The following is a 13,639-nucleotide window of genomic DNA, read 5'->3' as shown; positions in this document are numbered from 1 at the left end:
GGAAAGTCTGGGAAGGATGGAGCCGTGGCACTGGGAGGAGGGAACACCCACCGAGATGGTCGCAGGTGCACTTGAAGAGGAAGGCTGAGGACCAGATGCCATGCCAGGAGTGCAGGGAGAGAGAAGACAGGGACGTGACAAGGGTCAGGGTGCTCTAGTGATGACTTAAAGGCAGGAGAGCAGGGATCTACTGAAGGAGGAGAAGGAGCAGGGTGGGACTGCCACCCAGCTTCCAGATTGACATTCTGGGATTTAGAAGAGCTGGTTTCCAGTGTCCACTGAAAGGATGTTCTTTCATCAGAGAGGGAGAAACACTAGCACCACTACTTTTTGACTCCAGTAATGAGGTAAACTTAGGTTCCCAACTTCTGGAGCAGTGTTCCCTCTAAATGTTTTCTGAACTCTTTGCCTTAAAAAAAAAGTATACACATACACACACATGCTATTCTATGTATTTTAACATTAAATTGTACATATTTTAATACTGTGATCCACTTGAGATCCTTTTTGGAGTTAAGTATGGGTACAAAGTAAGAGTAAATCAATAATAAATTCAGAGAAGAGTTCACAAAAACATATTAGAAGGGCAGTGTTATAGCTGCAAATTCTTGCCCAACAAGTACACTTCTGTTACAGCTGTTTTGTTTAGTTCTTCCTAGCATATTGCCACATATAAGTGAATAATTAGCAAATATTTTGGAAACATTTTTATTGATAATAATGGGAATTAAATATTTTCATTTTGGGGGCGCCTGGGTGGCTCAGTCGGGTAAGCATCCGACTTCAGCTCAGGTCACGATCTCACAGTCCGTGAGTTCGAGCCCCACATCGGGCTCTGGGCTGATGGCTCAGAGCCTGGAGCCTGCTTTCGATTCTGTGTCTCCCTCTCTCTCTGCCCCTCCCCCGTTCATGCTCCGTCTCTCTCTGTCTCAAAAATAAACAAACATTAAAAAAAAAAAATTTAAATATTTTCATTTTGGTAACCCACAGTTTCTCCACCTTGGCAATATTTACATTTTGGGCCAGATAATTATTTGCTGTTGGGGGCTGCCCTGTTTATTGTAGGATATTTAACAGCATCCCTTGTATCTCCCACTAAATGCCAGTAGCAGCCCCTAGTTGTGACAAAAAATATTTCTAGACATTGCAAAACATCACCCAAGGGGAGGAATCACCTTTGCTGGAGAACTACTCTGTGTATCTACTTTTATTTTTAAATTAGTCTACTTCCCAGTTCTTAAATGCTTATAGGCAATGACAGACTCAAAATAGATGTATAGTGATGGGTTGCAGCTCATTACAGGTATAATACACTTTACACAGTTTCTAAAACCTTGTACTACCCACATTTGGGCAGGTGCCTATGTTAAAGGCACCGAGAAAACTCCCTCCATCCTCAGGGGGAGCACCATTGGATTCCTTTTGTAAAGTGAAGAATTAACCTACATTTTCTGAGTTCATATTTTTTGCACTGGGTTTTTCTAAGCAGGGTGCAAGGAAGCTATATCTATTTTTGGTTAGTGTTATGTATAAAGAAAGAAGAAAAGAGGGCAAAATGTGGGTTATCTTTGATCTCTGGTTTCAAATTCAGCAGAGAGTATTGAGTTACCCTGAGGAAATGAGAACAGTAGTTAGTACCATAAAGAATTTCTTTTGAATGTAATTACTCCATTGCAATGATGGATTGATGGCTCAGGGAAATAAATAGGAATTTTAAGTAGATTCAGGTCTAAACACCAATTGCAATTGAATTCATTTTCCTGAATCTTAATGTCTTTCTCCTTTGAATTAAGGTTTAAAACCCACCGTGGCCCTGTGTCAACAAAAGTGTAGACGGACGGGGACTCTGGAGAGCAATTATTGTTCCAGTAACTTTGGTAAGAAATAAAATCGGGCCTTTTCTCTTTAATCAGAAACTTGAGACTGCATGCTTAGTCTCAAAGGAATTGCCCTGAATGTGATAGTAAAGGGTTAGTTACACTCTTCATTCACCCACGAAAATGTTTTCCTGTTCACTAAGGTATAGTTGGCTAGTGTTGTTCAAAGTGTTAGATTTCACAACTGAGAAAAATATGTATACAGAAAATATGCTTTTTTTCACATAAACTTAATAATTTGACTCTTGGAATAGGATACTGCTACTCTGTGTATTCCGGCTGGCTCAGTATTCCTGAAAAACCCTGTATACTTTTTTTCCTCACATATTTTTCATGGAATATTTTTTCACACATCTGTAATTCCACTTACGTAAATTAGAAACATATCCAGGCTGGCCTTTCTCAGAAGAAATTCACGTATTTCCTCTGTAGTGTCCTTCCAGTGTACTAAATTGAAACTTGGAAATCTGAAATTTGGAAATGCTTACAAATTGGAACTGAGGAGATACTATCTAATGACTTAGAATTTCTCAGAGCTTTTTCCAATTGTAAAAACCACTTAAGAGCAAGAGATACCAAATTTAATTATGTTGGTTATTTTTTAAAGGAACATTTAAGAAAAGTCTTATCAGGAAAAGGAAGTTGCTAAAGCCTAAATAGGTTACACCCACAACAGAGAGTCTCCCAAAAGAGGCTTGCTTTTTCTGTGCCTTTTAAGTGATAACTGTCTACGGTCCAGACAAACTATTCTAATTGAGGGTGTGAGGCACTGAAGAATCTAGGGCCCTAGATCTTACTGGAGTTTGCATGCTGCAATTCAAATAACAGGCATGAAAATGAAAACAAATTGCTGTCACATCCAGGTTAGTCTTCTGTGGGAGGTGCTTAAGGAAATCTCCCCCTCTATATCCTTTGGAGCCACCAGATTTCACTTGGCTATAGATTTAACAATTATCGCCAGGAATCAAAGTAAGGCATAATAAGAATTCTGAACTTTGCACACTACATGAGCAGCAGCTTTCATGAGAACATGTCAGCCAAGTCCAAACTTTGACTTATTCCATTGTGACTCTCTTCTGTGGCAAAATGACCAACTACTAACACCAGTGGCCCATTGGTTCTCAGCCTGCATTGCTAACACTCCCCAAGGAGCAGTTTTGGCACAATAACTGGGGGGGGGGGGGTGCTACTGGTTTTTCTGGGGAGGGACAGGGCTAATAAAACAGTCTCTCAGTGCCAAGTCCTACACCACATGGAATTGTCACCCACAAAATGCCAAAAGCATGCCTTTGAGAAACAGCATCTTTCCTTCTGTGCCTCCAGAGTGAGACTCTTTCCTCTTATATCACCGTGGAATAAAGAGTGAGTTACATAATGAAAAGCAACTGAATTTTGTTAGGTGTTTTTGTTTTTGTTTATAAGCAAGAAAATGTTTTGTTATGCCTCAGCTGTATACTTTGATTTGTTAAATGAAATAAAGAAGGTGGATAAGAAAGAATATGAAAGACCCAGAAACAGATACTGATAATTAGAGATGGGGACCCATGGGATGAACCAAAGTTCAAGGAGAGAGGACAGTTGAAGAGAGGGGTGAGGGGAAAGACACAGAAAGGTAGGCACTCAACCACACAGACACAAAGACCCAGATCTTTGTAGCTCAAACCCCTAGCATGCAACTGCTTAGTACGGTATTACCTCTAAAGATTCAGGGTCTTAATTGAGTATTCATAGGTAAAGGTTCATAAGCCTATGCCTTATTTGGTAAACGATCCCCATGTTGGATAAAACACTGCAGAGAGCCCCTCTCAGCAGCAGAGTGCAATGCAGCAGGTAATTAGGTTTCTCTCCTAGGCATCAACACCTAACAACCCGGCTAACATTCCAGCTCCATGGCCTCTTTTCTTCAACCTAAATTTTGGTGACACATGTGCAGAATCACATTCGATAGCTCTATTAGGGCTTTCTCTTGAACATTAGAATGTTTCCTATCTGAAGCTTAGAAGAACGTAAAATTATTTTCAGTTCTGCTTACATTTTTGCTTTCACTGTCATAATATATCTAAATGTTTCCTTCTGCAGTACTGGCTGGCACTGTTATCACAACTGTCACCCGAGGTGGAAGTTTGCATGCCACAGTCTCGATCATCAACATCTATAAAGAGGGAAATCTGGCAATTCAGCAGGCTGGCAAGAACATGAGTGCCAAGGTCATCGTGGTCTGCAAGCAGTGCCCTCTCCTCAGAAGAGGTAGGGAGGAAAATATTAGTCTTTCTTTAGGGAAGCTCAGGGACAGAGAAGGAAACAAGAGAGAGAGTCTGAGCAAGTCGTGGATCTTCCCCTGCCATGACTGGGGAAGTAAAATCAAGGCTAATGTGTTGTCCACTTCTGGTGTAGAAGGAAGGCCTTTGGAGTCCGGCAGAATTGGGCTCTAAGCCCAGTTCTTGTAACATGTGACAGAAGATGAGATAGTGGAAATGATGAATGAGTCCAAGAAGCATTTGAGGTTGGATCAATAGGGAACAGACACAGAAGGAGCGGTTCAGGGGAAAGAGATTTTCAATTATTGCACTTAAGGTGCCAATACTATGTTTAGAGGAAAATATCCATCAAGGAACAAGATATTCAGAGCTGAAGTTCAGAAGAGAGAGGTATATATGGGCTAGAATTAAAGATTTGGGAATATTTGCAGATATAGGTTCATTAAATCCACACATGGAAATGAGTTTAAGAGAAATTATGGAAAAAGGAAAGTTAAGAAATGAAAAAAGTCTGGGGCGCCTGGGTGGCTCAGTTGATTGAGCATCTGACTTTGGCTCATGTCCTGCATCGGGCTCTGGGCTGACAGCTCAGAGCCTGGAAACTGCTTAAGATTGTGTGTCTCCCTCTGCCCCTCCCCGCTCATGCTCAGTCTCTCTCTCTCTCTCTCTCTCAAAATAAATAAACATAAAAAAAATTTTTTTTTAATGGAAAAAGTCCAGAGCCAGAGGCAAGGAGCAAATGATTTTTTTTAACAAGTTCTTTAACTTATAAAAGTAATGAATGTTCTATGGTTTTTTTTTTAAAGTTTAGGTAAATAGAGAAGGATATAAAATAAAAAGTGAAGCCCTTTCCCTTTTCCCAGAGGTACCATGAAAAGTTCCCTCTAGAAAGTTTCTGTCTATAGAAAGCATGCAAGTATACACTTAGACAAATGAAGTCATGCTATACCTGTTCGACTACCACTCCCCCTCCCCCCCACCACATGATCTATAGACATCTTTCCATCAACAGCACATATAGATATTTCTCTCTCTTTGGAATGGTAATCATGTCTGGTATCCACTGTGTGGTATACCAAGATTTCTGTCTCCAGTCTTAGCTGATGTGTTCCCTCAATCTTGTTACAAACTTCCCCCACAACTAAACCAAACCAATCCCTTCCCCCCCATACACACACACAATAGAAATGAAGAGAGAATATCCACTTTAACAATTCAGGTTGTTCAGAAAAGTCTGGAGGCTCACGGCTTCACATGGATCCTTCAGAGGGAATAGCAAAGGCTCTGTAAAAGATTAACACTCCTTCCCAGAACTGCAGGAACATCAGATAATGTACATGTAGACACTTACCGTAAGGTCTCATAATGATGCTAACAGTCTGGCCTTGAGGTGGCATCCACCTGCCCAGCCCTCCAAGCCTTCACAGGCTCAAGACCACTATGAGGACAATGTTAGCCCACAAAGGAAGATTATGCAAGAGAAAAAGGACACACGTATTTCTCTTAAGACATACAGGCGAAGAGGGAGAATAAAGGAGGTGGTAATACACTCTGCCTTTATGACATTTTTTTCTCAGGCAGTATAAATCTTTAGAGTTGAATCCAACATACCTCAGCTTAGGGCCCAGTCTAGGCCTAACTTAGCCAGATACACTGTAATACAAAAAACCGTATAATGGATAGAAGTACTTCTTAGTACCTATTTGTTGTAAGGAACTATAAGAATGCAAAGAAATATATGATGCAACCATGCCCGCAGGAAACTTACATAGTACAAATACTTGAGATATTGAAAAAAGCTCAAGTCGACAACAGGAACATAAGACCGTGGATCATTAGTTGCCAAATGCTTGGGAAATCTAGAGTCATTATGGGATAATGACAGGCCATCTGAGGATGGCGTGTCAGGGAGCACCGAGGCCCCTTGAGGAAGGACAGCCTTTCACATGAACACAGCGCGTATTCAGTAAATACCTCAGACCCACAGCCCTGCAGAGCAGGACATGGCTGGGCCTCATCATTCCCTTCCATCTTTCTAGTGTTGGCAGAGCTGGAACACGTTCCTTACTGGAGTTTAGATTTTTTTTTCTGAGAGGCTTATACCTGATTTTATCCTAGATAGAACAAATGTATAATTAATTATACCATTTCCAGATCATTTTATCTAGAGGTAAGTTATAGTCTAAGTTGTATCGAAACAGTACACAGAGAAAAAAATTATATATATATATATATATATATTTTTTTTTTAGGTCTAAACTACATTATTATGGGCCAAGTGGGTGAAGATGGGCGAGGCAAAATCATGCCAAACAGCTTTATCATGATGTTCAAGACCAAGAATCAGAAGCTCCTGGATGCCTTGAAAAATAAGCAATGTTAACAGTGAACTGTGTCAGTTTAAGCTGCATTCTGTCACTGCCTTTGAAAGATCTGTATTTTTCTCAGTAGAACAAAAATCTTATATTAAACATTGAGCATTCAGAAAGATTTATTCTTCACATGATGTAGGTCTGAGACCTCCGATATCACTGATGGAAGTTCTTTGCCTGCACAGAGAGGAGCAGATACACGATTGAAAACCTGCAGACTTAGCGCGGTGATAGGAAACTGAATGTATTGAGCGTTGACAGTTTGGGAGTTTATTTATACATCTCTGTAAAAGGATATTTTAGAAATGAGTTGTGTGAAGATGTAAAAAAGAGATTTTATAAGTGCAATATTTATAGTGATATTTGTTTTACCTTCAAGCATTTGCTCTGAGGTGTTATATTCTTCTCTTGCATTTTTTAAATCAATGCTTAATAAAATATTTTAAATGATTATATCACAGCCATTAAAGTTGTTTTCATAGAATATTCTGTACTTTTTACATAATCAGTTTGGTATCAATTCACACTTTGCTGAAAGAGCATTCTAAGAACTTCAGGGACAAGATGGATAATGTAAGTAGACCATAATTCTCTATAGAACCAGACAGTGTTAGAATGGTGTCCCTCAGGAATCCAGTGCAACTCCTTCATTTTGTAACAGAAAATTGAAGCTCGGGTATATTTGGTGACTTGTCTAGAGCACACATCTTCCAAGAGAAAGAGCTGGCAACCAAGCTGAGGAGTCCTGACTCCAACCCAGTGCCCTCACTGCTCTAGAAGAGGCCCTCTCTACCCCAGAGGAACACCCTCTTATTCTGACTTTGCAGCATTTGGTCTTTGGTTTCCTAGTCTTTGGTTGTTTGATAGGACTTGAAATTAGAAGTGAGCCCAGTGCCCCTGTCCTGTTCATCCCCAGGCAACTGGATCAGGGTATATCAACTCGGATGCTTTCTGCTATTGCTTTTTAAAAAATCTGTTTTCATTCAGTAGTGAAAGAGCCTTGAAAGGACTCCCCTCGTTTGCACCCAGATGTTTGAAATGCAGCTGTATCTGCAACAGCTCTGCCAACCAACCCGTAGGAGGTTGCTGGCCAGGAGCTGCGAAAGAGGGGACAAACCATCGCTGTCTGAAGAAGGTAGAACGAACATCAGGGATGAAACAAGACTTGGATCACAAGGTCTCTCATGGTACAAAGTTTTAGAAATAAGGAAAATATTCTTTTGGGTAAAAACAATAATTCCCAACCCTACAGGTGACCAGACATTCAAAAGGCAAAAAAAAAAAAAAAAAAAAAAAGAATTTCAATAGGAAGAATCTTCTGTTTTGGTAGCTGGGCAAGCATAAGCAAGCAGTCAATGTGGGCTGCTTGTGGGATCAGGAATCATTCCTTAACCTCTCCCACTGGGCTGCGCATCAGTACCAGAGAATTCACCAGCTGAGAAAGTGGATGAACTACAGGAGTCAGTGGTTAACTTCACTGGCCAGTGCCATCTTTTAGAAAGGCCCTCCCAATCATCAGGACTTCATGGCTATGCCCAGCCAGGATGTAACTATAGAAGTCTAATTGACTCTAACCTTCTCAAGGCAAGTGACTTCCTTTCAAGAATGCATGTTATGAGACGTGAAAGTGATTACTAAAGATTTTAGTATTTTGAGGCACCTGGTTGGCTCAGTCACTAGAACATGCCACTCTTGATTTCAGGGACATGAGCTTGAGCCCCACATTGGGTGTAGAGATTACTTTAAAAAAAAAAAACATTTTAGTCTTTTTTCTCCTTCATCTCTTCTAATTGGTGCATTATAGGCAACAAGGCAACATGTGTGCAGCTATCAGCCTCTTGCGTTAACCTGCGGGAAGACTTCCATTGGTTTCCAAGTGGGTGCTTGAGTCACAGTGAGGTAAAAACTGGGAAAAGTAATCTGAACTATTTAAATCATTGACATCTCTGAAACAAGACTTTCAACTGTTTAGGGAAATAGTGGTTAATAATGTATGGCACTGGTTTGTCTTCTAATTAAATTATTCAAAACAGATAAGCTGAATAGTGACAATGCTCTTTTTGGTCCAAAAACCATTTCTTAATTTCTTTCTTGTTCAATAAATCACTTATTTTGACTAAAGTGGAGTTTCTTCAGTTATGAGTTGAAGGAGTTAGACTAGATAGATGACTTCTGGGAATTATTTCTCTCTTAGGGGTTCTTTCTTTTAAAAATTTTATTTCTTCTTAAAGTATAATTGACTACATTTTGTTTTTGTTTTTAGCTAATTGTACTTGGGGAATCAAATACACATGATGAACAAATTGGTGATCATACTAATACATCATAAAACATTTCCAGATCCTCTGCTGTGTTTCAGGGGGTCTTGCTAGCTTAATTTTCATCCTTTGAATTCAATTCAATTCCCATAACAAAAATATATGAATCTTGCAAAGTTCCCAAATCTTAAATTCTGTTACATTACTTACCTTACTCAAAGGTTAACCTTAGTTGAAGACATTTATCTTCTTTTTTTCTTTCTGTAGGAAAGTGCTACTGGGCTCCCATTATACCTTCCAGACTGCTGAAATGAAATAAACTAATAATAGAAATCTTTAAAGAAAAGCCTTATAATAGAACAGCTACAGATTAGTCCTTTTTTTTAAGTTTATTTATTTTTGAGAGAGACAGACAGCAGAGTGGGGGGAGGGGCAGAGAGAAGGGGAGAGAGAATCCCAAGCAGGCTCTGCACTGTCAGTGCAGGGCTCGAACTCACAAAGCTGCAAGATCATGACTTGAGCTGAAACCAAGAGTTGGATACTTAATCAACTGAGCCACCCAGGCGCCCCAGTAATTTTTTTTTTGTAATTTTTATTTCTTTTGAGAGAGAGAGAGAGTGCACATAAGAGAGAGAAAGAGAGAGGCAGAGAGACAGGGAGACAGAGAATCCCAAGCAGGCTCCATGCTATCAGTGAGGAGACCAACTAGGGGCTCAGTCTCACAAACTGAGATCATGACGTGAGCTGAAATCAAGAATCAGACACTTAAATGACTGAGCCAGCCAGGCTCAGATTAGTAGTTCTAATGCAAATTAAGTAATATTGCCAGAAACTCCTATTGCTTGAATTCATGGACATATTTATATACATGCCAACAAATTTGCAAAAAAAATCTTCAAGTAGAAAACAAACATTTAAAGAAGTGTGTGGCAGTGAGAGAGCTTGCCCTAAGTATTCTAAGGCCCTTATATTGAGAGAGAGAAGGATAAAAATACTACTTTTAGAACTTTGAGAACTTAAGCCTTTATATTGAAACATCTAGGGAGGGGCGCCTGGGTGGCAGTTAAGCATCTGACTTCCGCTCAGGTCATGATCTCGAGGTACCTGAGTTCCAGCCCCACGTTCGGCTCTGTGCTGACAGCTCAGAGCCTGGAGCCTGATTCAGATTCTGTGCCTCCCTCTCTCTCTGCCCCTCCCCTGGTCATGCTCTGTTAATATTAAATATTTTAAATATTAAAAAAATATATCTATGGCAACTATAAGAGACTACATAGTTTGAAATTTTTAAACTAGCAGAGAACAAAAAGAAGGCAAGACATTAAAATGAAATCAGGGAAAATATCACAAAATTTGATGACAGAAATACAAATGTACTGGGGCGCCTTGGTGGTTCAGTCAGAGCCTGGAGCCTGTTTTGGATTCTGTGTCTTCCTTTCTCTCCACCCCTCCCCCCACTCACGTTCTGTTTTTCTTTCAAAAATAAACACTAAAAAAAAATAACAAATCTCAACAAATATCAAAGCATAAGTATCATATGGACATCCTTCTCCAAAAATAATGAATAGTGAGAAATTAATAACAAAAGTAAACAATAGGAAAACAAGAAAAAAAACCTGATATTGGAAATTGAGAAATGTGCTTTTAAATAACTTATAATAAAAAGGAAATTATAATGGAAAGTATTAAGTATTAAAAACTGAATAGTAGAAACACTAAATTATTTTTAAAATGTTTATTTTTGAGAGAGAGAGAGCACAAGTGAGGAAAGGGCAGAGAGGGACAGAAGATCTGAAACAGGCTTCTGTGCTGACAGCACAGAGCCTGACTTGGGGCTTGAACCCACAAACCACCAGATCATGACCTGAGCCAAAGTTGATGCTCAACCAACGGAGCCACCGGGGTGTCCCTAGAAACATTAAATTTAAAAATGTGTAGAGGAACACTTCACAGTACACTTCAAGTAACACTTTAAAATTTATAAAATTAAATGACATTATAAAAGGGTGAAAAATAATTTGTGAATGACACACATTAGGACGTTAGTAAAACAAGAACACACTAAACTTTTAAAAGGTAGAAGGAAATAAGAACAGAAATTGAGTAAAACGGTAATCATAAATACATAAAATTAACAGCCAAAAATGGATTCTCCAAAATGACTAGTAATTGACAAAATTCTTACAAGATTAAGCAAGAAAAGAAGTAAAAAGAACAAGAAAACAATTTAGGAATAAAAATTTCTGCTGATGTTATAGAATCTTAAAAGGTAACAAAAGGGTCTTATGAACCACTTCATGTAAATATATTTGAAAACTTAGATGAAGTGGACAAACTTCTAAAGGGGGGAGGTTACTTAACTCACTCAAGTAGAAACAGAATGCCAAAATTGTCCTATAACCATTAAAGAAATCCAAATCGTAACTATAACTCTTTATTCAAATAAAACCCCAGGTCCAGATAGTTTTACTTAGAAAGTGGACCAAACATCCAAGGGACAAATACTGCCAATCTCACATATACTATTCCAGAATATAAATAAAGAAGTCACAGATAGCAATTCTTTTTATGAAATTGGTATAATCTTAATACCAAAACTTGAGCAAACAGAGGATCCAGTCTGATTTTACTTACGAACATAGGTGCAAAAAGAAAATAATTATCAGACAAAATCCAACAAACAAAATAGAACACAATCAAGTTGGGTTTATCCCCAGAAACACGTGCTCGATTTACCATTAGGGAATCAATGTTCACACTTCACTGCGCTAATAGATCTGCTATGCCAACTAGAGAGATTTAGGTGCAACTAAACATTCAGACTCCTAAGAGAACCACAGGCCTTTCTCCCTGGGGTTCAGCAGGATCCCCAAAAAGCTATAGCACAAGGATCAGAGCTTAACAGGACAGGGTCAGACTTTCTACTTTAGGAGCCTGTGCAGCATTCTGGCAGCAGTTCACACAACCAGATCACATGAGCTCTTTTCTTTGGCCTTCCTAGATAATGTCTCAGATGCCAGGAGACTTGACTCATGTAAGGCGGGTGCAGACACTCCAACTTAAAGTTCATATCTCCTCAGAAACCAGTATCTCTTGTATGAACTCCATAGGCATAACTTCCAGACACCTCAGAGGACATGCCTCCTTTTAAGAGTTACATGCTCAGGAAGACCTAAAGCTGCAGGTCCCCTATCAGGTATTTATAGTTCAATTATAGTTCCTCATAATCCAATGCAATTTACCAACCAGGGTTCATTTATACCACAAATAAATTTGTCTAGCAACATAGTTGACATGCTGTAATATCAGATTACTAAGTAAATTAAGCTGGAGTTAAACACAGGTCAATTCTTTTTTTTTTCTAATGTTTATTTACTTTTGAGAGAGAGACAGACAGAGTGAGAGGGGGAGAGGGGCAGAGAGAGGAGGAGACACAGAATCCGAAGCAGACTCCAGGCTCTGAGCTGTCAGCATAGAGCCTGATGCGGGGTTTGAACTCACCAACTGTGAGATCATGACCTGAGCCACCGCTTAACCGACTGAGCCGCCCAGTTACCCCAAACACAGGTCAACTCTTAACGGGGAGGGAAGGTTTCTTAGCCTTACTTGCAATATATTAAAGGAGAAAAATCATTTGACTTAACAATGCAGAAAAGCATTGGATATAATTCAATATTTATTCAAGACAAAATAAACATTGAGGAAACTAAAAACAGAAGAGCTTCCTTATGCTGATGAGAAAACCTCCAGCAAATGGTGACATATTGAAAGCATTTTAATATCAGTGATAAGACAAAAATGCCTGAAGTCAACATTTCTACTGGTGAGCCTAGCCAATGTAGTTAGGAAAGAAAAATAAATGACATTGGACAGGAAGAAGTAAGACTTTTATAATGCAAATATGATATAATTCAAATAGAAAACCCCAAAACCCTGCGGGTAAGTGATTAGAATTGATAGTTTCACAAGTCTGTTCCTTAGATGTGTATATAACCCCTGACCCAAGGACAAAACATTGAATTTTTAAAAATCGTTTATAATTAAGCATCTTGAATTAAATATGTGAGGGTCATTATTCATACACAAACAGCCTCTTTTTAACATAGGATGTACAAGTGTGAGAGCGTGCATGGATGTATAGAATTGGGTATTCAGACAGAGTAGCTCTGGGACATACATAGAGATTTGTTCTGAAGAATTTTAAAGTTGTTATTTAATGTTCTAATGTTTAAGTCATGGGGATGAAAGGTACAGCATAGGGAATATAATCAATGGTACTGTAACAGTGTCGTATGGGGATAGATGGTAACCACACTTGTGCTGAGCATAGCATAATGTATAAACTTGTCGAATCACTCTATTGTACACCAGAAAACTAATGTAACATTGTGTGTCAACTGTTCTTCAATTTAAAAAAATTTAAAAACTGGACTTCTTTGTTTTTGTAATTTATTTCTTCCTCTAAAAAACAAAGTCAACAATTAGGCTTAAAAAGGCTAAAATTTGATTATAATTTTGAAATGTTATATTTTGCTTCAGGGATATTCTGATACTAAGATTAGGTTACATTAAAAAAAAATTAATGCGTATTTATTTTTGAGAGAAAGACAGAATGCAAGTGCGGGCACAGAGAGGGAGACACAGAATCTGAAGCAGGCTCCAGGCTCTGAGCTGCCAACTGTCAGCACAGAGCCCGACGTGGGACTTGAACCCATGAACCGCCAGATTATGACCTAAGCCAAAGTCAGATGTTTAATTGACTGAGCCACCCAGGTGCCCCAAGATTAGGTTACATTTAAACAGTGAGATGAAGTTTTTGAGAACAGAAATATATTAAGAAAATTTACAAACTTAAAGATTTCATAAAGCTGATCAAT

General features: G+C 38.9%; 1 protein-coding gene across 1 annotated transcript in view; it reads left to right on the top strand.

Moving 5' to 3' along the window:
* The window catches only part of PCOLCE2 (procollagen C-endopeptidase enhancer 2), a 62,638-nt gene extending 55,676 nt beyond the window's left edge, over window positions 1-6,962 (top strand). Inside the window, exons 7-9 of the mRNA XM_047873957.1 lie at window positions 1,794-1,877; window positions 3,957-4,124; window positions 6,388-6,962. Of these exons, the coding sequence (XP_047729913.1) occupies window positions 1,794-1,877; window positions 3,957-4,124; window positions 6,388-6,518 (383 nt within the window). The 3' untranslated portion in view covers window positions 6,519-6,962. The remainder of the gene's footprint in view (window positions 1-1,793; window positions 1,878-3,956; window positions 4,125-6,387) is intronic.
* Window positions 6,963-13,639: the final 6,677 nt, after the last annotated feature.

The sequence above is a fragment of the Prionailurus viverrinus genome, chromosome C2 (genome assembly GCF_022837055.1).
Source record: "Prionailurus viverrinus isolate Anna chromosome C2, UM_Priviv_1.0, whole genome shotgun sequence".
NCBI lineage: Eukaryota > Metazoa > Chordata > Mammalia > Carnivora > Felidae > Prionailurus > Prionailurus viverrinus.
The sequence above is the reverse complement of the archived record's forward strand: the minus strand, read 5'-3'. Positions and strand labels throughout refer to the sequence as shown.